This window comes from Nanorana parkeri, unplaced genomic scaffold, assembly GCF_000935625.1.
Source record: "Nanorana parkeri isolate BGI_ZX_2015 unplaced genomic scaffold, ASM93562v1 scaffold965, whole genome shotgun sequence".
Classification (NCBI taxonomy): domain Eukaryota; kingdom Metazoa; phylum Chordata; class Amphibia; order Anura; family Dicroglossidae; genus Nanorana; species Nanorana parkeri.
The window spans coordinates 114,903-124,041 of record NW_017307233.1 but is presented as its reverse complement, the minus strand read 5'-3'; the positions used below and the strand labels follow the sequence as shown (position 1 = coordinate 124,041).

The window sequence follows — 9,139 nt, the reverse complement described above, 5'->3', positions numbered from 1 at the left end:
CCCTGTGCAAATGTGGCTGCTCTGGACTTTACTAAATTTTGGTAATAGTAAATGTAATAGATTTAATAGATTTTTCAATTTAGCATTCCTGCAAGTATTTTTTGAATATTATTAGTTGTATGTATTTATTAGGAATGCACCAATACTGGTATTTCGGAATCGAGTACGAGTAATGACTCGCCGTCTGGCTTCCTGATTAGCCAGGAAGCCAGGCGGCGTGTAAAGACCCGCCACCCAGCTTCTCGATTAGCAGGAAAGCTGTCCCCATGCTTCTTGTCACTAGGTGGCAAGAAAGCATGGAGCCGGCTTTCTGGCCAATCAGGAAGCCGGCACCGTGTAATGACGCGACACCAGCTTTCTGATTGTCATGAGGTGACGAGGGAGCATGAAGCCTGCTTCCCGGACAATCAGAAAGCTGGTGTCGCGTCATTACACGGCACCCGGCCTCCTGATTGGCCAGCTTCCCAACCAATCAGGAAGCCGGGCAGCGCATCATTACATGCTGCCCTGCTTCCTGATTGGCCGGGAAGTCGGCTCCATGCTCTCTCATCACTTGTGACGAGAGAGCATGGAGCCAGCTTCCCGGCCAATCAGGAAGCCGGGCAATGTGTAATGATGCGCTGCCCGGCTTCCTGATACCGGAAATATCGTGCTAGGCATCGAAGCATTTGGGCGAGCATGAGTACTCGCTCAAATACTCTGTATCGGCACCAATACCGATACTAGTATCAGTATTGGTGCATCCCTAATATTTACTTGATGATTTGTTGGCTAAAGTTGCTTTTTTGAAGGCGCTGGAATTTTCTGACACCTATTCAGGATTCTATGAATGAAAAACTTCAGAGCATGAATATATAAAAGCATTTCAACAACTCGCTAAAGAAGTCATTCACATATACATTATCATGAGGAAATAAAACATGAGCAGATTTTTCTGTTCCCAATCCATTGGTTTTAATGCAAAGGCATCCAGGGGTTGTGTTTGACTTGTGCATAAAACAAACGAGCCAGCAATGTATCTGTGAACCAAGGTCAGTTTATGGCCTATGATATCATCAGATGTGCAATGGCTAGGAGAGGAGAGATTCTTTTCACTTTTTTTTTTTTAAACGGTGTCGCATTAAAACACTCTTTGCTTTAAGCAAGATTTAAATTTGCTGCAGCAACTGTACTATATTGATAAAGTGACTTCTTATGTCTTGTATATCATTTCCAAGAAAAAGATGTCTGTATTAGGGATTATTAACCTGAAAAGAGTTCAGTTGTAAGTGTGTAATAACAGACAGCTTTCAGTATCTGGTCTGCTCATAGTCCACATGTCTGCAGTTGTTTTCTGGTTGTCATGGCAAGTAATTGATTCCACTGGTGGTACCATAGAGTACAAAGTTTGCAGTGTAGAAATCCGCAGCAGGCAAGCTGAGCAGCAAAGATGCAATCCGTCTCTCTCCTAAGTGTCAGATGATTGCAGAGTTTTCAGAATTAGTCAGAGGCCACATTGATTATTCGCATTTCCTCCGCTCATAACCTGCCAAAGAAGTAGAAGCCTAATGAGATGAAACAAGAATCCCAACAAATATGGTGTCCACAAATGTTTCTCGTATAGATAAAAAAAATCTACCAGACCTAAAATTTCAGGGAATCGGTTTCAACACATACACAGAACAGTTATTGGTAAGCTGTGTGCATGCAGGCATCTTGCAGGCACAATCTAAGTGCTATCACTGAGAAAAGAATTTTCAATATGTCACATTCAAATTTTTTATTTTTAAATATAGCCCAACATCTAAGCATTCAATACATTTTACTATCTCTTTTCTATTTTGGATTAAACTGGCAGGGACTGAGAGATGTCTCTCCAGGAGAGCAGGGGGTGGGGAGATAAATGAGGACATCTTAACTCTCCCGACTTTCCGGGAGTCTCCCGCTATAAGATAGCAGCTCCCTGAGGCCTGGGAGAGAAACATTTTATGCCAGAAAGGTTTACTCGGTAAACCTTTCTGGGATCCCCTGCTATCTGTTTTTTCTTTTTTGACAGCAGGGCCACCGTCTGCCATCAGAGTAAAAAAAACAGCAGAAGAATGAATAGCTAGGCTGCTACTGGCCATTTCAATTTGCAATAGACAATAGCAGTCTGGCTATTGCACCCGCCCACTGCTGCTGGCATTAAGATGTGGCACAGAACTACTCACACGCCATGTTGCTGACTGTCACTAACATTGCTGTGTATAATACAAAGTTCCAGACCACCATCATGCCTGAAAGTGCCTGCAAGGCTGGGTCCTAATTGTTGTTTTCCCTGCACAGTTTGTGAAATTTTGTTGGATGAATAAGTGTCCTCACAGTTCATTATTCTGGACTTGTACACCTAGAACTGCTATCAGAGTAGTGTGTACTGATTGTCCTAACCTTTTAGTCATCAGTTTTATGTATACAGATGTAGCAATGGCAATGTCCACCCCATAGCGCCCCATAGCCTCAGCATACCATGTGAAAGTATGACATTTGATCTTGTAGGCTAGCTTTATTATTTGTTTAGGAGAGGGGCAGCACAAGACATTTAGCCTAGGAGGAAACAAAATGTGTTGTGGTTACTGGTAATGTGTGCGATATCATGAGCATTGCTGCAGCGCAAAAGTGTGAATCTAGCCTAAGGGACTATATCATAAATATTTGTACATCTAAGTTCCAAAAGCTACCTGCCTGCTGCATAAATTATTAGGGATTCTCACTTTTGTTTGCACTAATTTTACATTTCAGAAACTGCCTGGAAAGAAAGATATAAGAAATTGGTGGCTGATAAATCCCATCAACATCTACTGGCAGCTGTAATATCAGTTTTTGATGTATTTCCCCTTAGATAGCACAGTTTATCTTTATACCTCTGGTGTGAATTTTAGCTTGTAGTGACTATACATATGTGTAGGTGATTAAGAATAAAATGACAGTCTGGTCTTCATGTTTAATGAAATTAGATATATCATCTAAGTACTGGCATAATTTGGCTGGAGGCACAGAAGCAACTGCACATTGTAACTGTAACTGACCTTCTCACTTACATGATGGCCGATGGAGCCACTCAGATTACACAGCATTGCTTTTCTCAACCACTGGCACAGGCTTCTCTGCTGTGCCTTCAGCCTGCTACATAGGAAACAGAAAACAGTGTTATAGTAACGTTGCCATTGAGCACCTCATTAATTTCCATGGTAACAAGGTAACAACGTTCGCAACATAACAGGTGCTCATAGTGAGGCTTAAATTGAGAAATAATTAACTCTAGTAAGGCATTTTTTATACGTATCTTTAACCTCTCATTCTGCCATCATTATGAGTACATTGGTGGAGACAATTCTGCTTTGAAACTGAGTTCTGGGCACAAAAACATTGATTTCAATATATTCCTCAATAGCCACAAAGGATATAAATCCACTTTGTGTGCACCAAATGCCTTAATTAACTTGTAAACGTAGTAGTGACATAATTACAGTGCTGCACAAAGCCTGTGCAGAGATCAGAGCTGTGGGAGGGACCCAACAGGCCCCAACCACTACAGGGTGCCTGTAGAAAACTACAGAGGGGGCGGATACAAGACCAGACACCCTGTACAAGGAGAGAGAACAGCAGTGACTGGTCTTCATTACAGGAAGCTCCTGCACAGAGGAAAAGTTTCACACTAAATTACTGCACAGATATGGAAGAAATACACAAAGCACTGCAAGATTCAAGTAAGAATTCATAAGTCTCATGTATTTAGACAATATTTGCTTATCCTGGATTTCAGCGTTAATTTACTCAGGATTATGGGTTTTAAAATATTTGCACATGCAGGGTTATGTAATAAGTCAGTTTAAAGATCCAAGATAATGTGCGCACCATAGTAACTCACAGTATTGAATCTAATTTTTGCTTTCAGAGTAGTCAGCAATGGGCTTCTGCACGTTATACGTTGTTTTGAGCATTATTAAATATTGAGCATTATTAAATAAGCATTCTAATGTGTAGATATTAAGCATGAAAAAAATCAGAGCTGTACCATAATGCAAGACTGTTGTCTGAACCTTGATGAATCTCTCTGAAAAGTGACTCACTATTACGGCTATAATTTATGTAGGTGCATGCAGTATAAAGAGTAGGTGGTTGCCCATACCTGCAACAACTTGATTTGCTTTCTGCATGCCTCCTAGGCTGTTAAGCTCTAACACTTTCAGGTTGTGTGGGAGCTTGCCCATTGACCCCCTTCTCACATTTTTATTGGTTCGTTACAATGCGGGGCTGTGTTACTGACCAACAGGAATGCATGGGAATTGGGAGGGGAGGCACGATTAGATTTAGCAAGAAAATGCCAGAGTTTTAGGGCCCAGTATTGGGGCATATAGGAAGCTGGTAACGTTGCTTAAGATACACTATATTGCCAAAAGTATTGTGACGCCTGCCTTTACATGCACATTAAATTTAATGGCACCCCAGTATTAGTCCGCAGGGTTCAATATTGAGTTGGCCCACCCTTTGCCACTATAACAGCTTCAACTCTTCTGCGAAGGCTGTCCACAAGGTTTAGGAGTGTGTCTATGGGAATGTTTGACCATTCTTCCAGAAGCACATTTGTGAGGTCAGTTACTGATGTTGGACCAGAAGGCCAGACTCGCAGTCTCCGCTCTAATTCATCCCAAAGGTGTTCTATTGGGTTGAGATCAGGGGCTGTGCAGGCCAGTCAAGTTCCTCCACCCCAAACTCGCTCATCCATGTCCTTATGGACCTTGCTTTGTGCACTGGTGCGCAGTCATGTTGGAACAGGAAGGGGCCATCCCCAAACTGTTCCCACAAAGTTGGGAGCATGAAACTTTGCTCCAGTGATGTACTACAATCTCATGTTTAGTTTACTAATTTGTATAAAGATTGTAGTCCATCACGGGAGTGAGCTTGGAGTGGTGGCTACTTTACAACACACACAGCGACCATAGGGAAGAAAAGCAGCCACCCTCTAGAAGGAAGGACAGTGTCAGCACCAATTCAGAGATGATTTGAGGATCTGCAGCCGAGTGATACACAAATAAGATACATTTTTGTTAATAGTTAAGGTACTTGAATGTATTTAGTGTTTAGTGTCACTTTAAATGTAAACTGGCCGGAAAAATTAGCTGTCAGCAGCTGTCAGTGGTACGCCACAGACAAGTAGACGCTCTTATATTGTAAGTATTACAAAAAGGGAATCTAATATTTATGAACACTTTAAAATGCATATTGTATACCATTTTTTATATTTGTTGCAATCCAAGTTAACTGTTTGAGGACATGGACATCACAGTGGTGTACAATAGGAGCTGAGAATAGAATGTATTTGATAAATAAGTAAATCTGAAGAAGAAATGGGAATAAAACTGTATTGAAAGTGACTTTGGCCCACCTCAGACTGACTGCTTTTCAAGTCCCATCTAGTAGAAGTCATGGATTTCATACATTGCATGTGGGCTAACAAGCTGGCTTTATGGCCAGATGGCTCTATGGCTCTATATTTAGGCTGTATTTGTGTTATAAACCAGTAATTCTGAATACATAATTGATCACAAGGCATACATGAATGATTTGCATGCTTCCACACACTACATTTAAGGGTGCAATCTATCCTTCCCTTAAATCTTGCATAGTTGTATATTTTTTCTCTTTAGTTAATTTTACAAAATAATTGGGTATTGTATTGTGTTTGTGTGCATTCAAATTAATTTGAGTGTAGTCCTTAGGAAATATTGGGAAAATAGGATTGATAAACAGTAATGCACATTGATATGCCACCTTTTTATTCTACATGTTAAAATGTAAAAAAAAAAAAAAAAAAAGTCCACAAAGGGGTTAAACTTCTCGGCTTCTGTCGGTAGCTTTATTGACATAAACAGAGCTGGCCTATCAAGAAAAAAAAAGCTGATCTTTCCAAATGATTATCACTATTAACTCTAAAACTTGCCAATTGGCAGTCTCTGTGGCCTCTGGCACATTGACACAAGATTGTAAAAACCATAAATATATTGGAGCTTTGGCAATTACGTCAGCAGTAGACCAGTTTGGAGGTTTTTCGTTCAACTGAGTGACTGTCTATGGGTATGTAGTCTAATGTATTCCAAATTAAGAATATAATAAAAAGTTTTTCACTGAGTAAATGTTTACAATATATAAGCAGATGAAAACTTTGAAGTACTTTACAGACCTTAGCTGTTTCCTTGCCCCCCTGTGTTGGAGCATTTGCCTGATTAGGTCGACGACGATAATTGTACGGTCTGCGGAAACCACGGCGGTTCGATTGTTGTTGCTCTGAAGCCCCTGTCTCGAATTGGTTTTCCTTATTTTCATTGTCTCCAGAAGGTAGACTAGATCTGGGTTGAGACACGGGTCTGTTCCAAATATACAATAAAGTATCTATGACCAGTAATCTCCTAATGTGGCATACATGAAATATACTATACATTAACTTTTAAATTACTACTAATATCGCTATATTGTCAGATTCATATGACTAGGAAATGTATTTCACATGGGACATACTTACCGGCGATACCTTCCTCGGTAGTTGGTAGGTTGGCGAATTGGTTGCTGGGGTTGAGCTGCTTCAGGAGCACCATCTTTTATTTCTCCATCTCCTCCCTGTGTTAAGTAGAGATATTCTAGTGAGTAGTTGTGGATCTTATTATTCAGACTGAAAACATTCAGTTTTTACATGAAGTCAAGCAGCTGGCAGGCCAGCAATGGTCAGACCTCACATGGCCTCTCACCCATGACTCTCACAGCCAAGTTTCAGGCTTTATGTGAATGAAGATCAATAATGGGACATACATAAATATTTCATAGGCAAGCCTATGCAGTTATATTAATTGTAGATAAACTATGATTGCATAATCTCAATTATGACAATTTATCTTTTAGATAGAATTGTTGACGCAGCCACTAAATTTTAAAATGTTGTCTCCAGTAAGCATTTTGCAGTGTATTTAATGTAGGTGTAATCCTAGCAATCTGGTGAAAACCAACAACTACCTATGACAAATGATGCATGAGGTTAAACACTGTCAATGGGAAGCTGGATTTATAGCTAATTCACCAAACAGAATTAGGACAGAGTTTGGCTAGCCTTACACAGCCTTTAATTTAGAAAGTAGTGCAAATAACAATCAAGTGAAGTGACCCACAGCACCCAATCACATTTCATTCGGCTGAAATCAGTCCACACAAAATGTAATTTGATTTGTTACTGTTGTTTGCACATTACTCTTTGCCTTACTGAGAAATCCCATTTTAGATTTGGCTAAACACAGCTATCTATTTTATGGACACCTACAACTACTCCTTAATATGGATATTATATTTGACGGCCTCATCTGCAGCCTTTAGAACATGACAAGTCATTGTGGACATGACACTTAGACACATGTGCTTGTAATTTGAGTGATTCACTTGACTGGGCTTTTGCACTCCTTTTTCTCTTATAATCCTGAGCATCTGTTTCTCTCCTTCACACAGTATGAAGCTCAGGAGACAAATTTAGACATTCAACAACTGCAGCTGCTCCACGTTATTCTGCATCTACCCCTTAATTTCCAGGAAGCCTTGATGCTCATTTAACTTTTGCTAGACATAAAATGGTGTTAAAACGGTCACCAGAATTATCTACACCATTAATGCATGCATTCTTGACTATTAATTTGTGTATATTACCTCTAACTAGTAAAATGCATAAAATCTCAAACTTAAATGTACCAAACACCTTGCACCCCACAGCTTCTATCCTGTAGCTCAACCTTTCTCAACAATTTTACCGCAGAGAAACCCTTGAATTCCAGAACCCCTGCTAAAAATAATTATCCATACAGCTCATGGTATATTAGCGGGATCAAGTTGAAGAAAGTTGCAAGTAAAAGAATAATGAATATGGCATAGCTAGAGTATTTGACACCCAGGATATAAACATTTTTACATTACCTGCTCTATATGACAACATTATTTTTAGTAAAAATATAAAAAAAAATAGTGAAACTTGTGGTGTCCCCTAACAGTATAGAAGTGGAAAACTGTCACCATGCATTGGCAGTCACCAATTCAACCCCTAGCAGCCTCAGGAGGAACCCTACTTAAGAAAAGCTGCTCTAGTTCATCACAATTAAAGCAAAAACTAAAAAAAGTGTGGCCCAATTTGTTTTAACTGGGAAACATCTTTCTGAACTCCAAAGGCAATAAAGATATATCTTTAGATCAATATTTCAGGATTTATTTTTAGATATGCAGTATACACACTGAGCTCGTTCATGGCACTTGAAGATGCCTGGAATGGCCATGATGCCAGGGATGCCATGACTCCTGTTGGCATTAAGTGACATCATCAGTGGCCACCCAAAGGCTGAAGAGGATGCATGGGAACCCTGAAGTAATGGCAGTGGAGATGGTGACAGCGGAGGACAGAGTAGGGGACCAAGGATGTATCGCACAGCACTAGTGTGCTGTGCATACTTGCCCATTATAGCAAAAACCCAACCCATCACACAACAGTTTACTACCTCTTTAAAGGCACAATAGTTGTCCTCAAGTCTTTGTAGTGCCCTCCAAAGTAGCCTGTCTTTAGTTGTCTTCTCAAGGATGTGTACTTTCTGTTCAGTTAGTTTTTCCTCATTATAAGTGTTGGTTTAATGTATGAGTGTTGAGCAGTTTGGCTAAACATGTCAAAATATTCAAGATATTAATGCCACTGAACCCCACTGAAGTCAATTGGAAAAAAAATTGGTGTTTTTTTCAGGCCTCTGGGGGGCAACTACAGCAGGGATACCCAACACCTCTTGCAAGCATGTCTGGTCTCTTGCAAGCCGTGAAGCCCTACTACAACTTTTTCTGTGGTACAGCTGCTTTCGGAGCCAATCTTCCTTGTGTCCTCCCATGCCCACACTTACTACCACCGCTGCTCCTTCCATTAGGTCTGCTTCAAAGTAGGCTTTTGTTAAAAATATTGTAGAATAATGTTGTATTGGTCATCTTTTACAATATAGGTATGATCTACTAATTTTAAGTAATTAAGTATTTAATGTACTACTTTAGTATTTCTTAAAATATAATGATTTGCTTAAAGAAGAGCGATAGCAAAAAAGAGAGACAAGCAATGTCAAAT

The 9,139-nt window shown here is 40.0% G+C and overlaps 1 protein-coding gene across 1 annotated transcript in view; it reads right to left on the bottom strand.

The window, feature by feature from the left end:
• Positions 1 to 1,093: 1,093 nt before the first annotated feature.
• Positions 1,094 to 9,139, bottom strand: part of LOC108795393 (Y-box-binding protein 3-like) — a 19,472-nt gene continuing 11,426 nt past the window's right edge. The window contains exons 6-9 of the mRNA XM_018566640.1: positions 6,539 to 6,633; positions 6,200 to 6,383; positions 3,045 to 3,141; positions 1,094 to 1,525 (exon numbers count right to left, since the gene is read on the bottom strand). Of these exons, the coding sequence (XP_018422142.1) occupies positions 3,082 to 3,141; positions 6,200 to 6,383; positions 6,539 to 6,633 (339 nt within the window). The 3' untranslated portion in view covers positions 1,094 to 1,525; positions 3,045 to 3,081. The remainder of the gene's footprint in view (positions 1,526 to 3,044; positions 3,142 to 6,199; positions 6,384 to 6,538; positions 6,634 to 9,139) is intronic.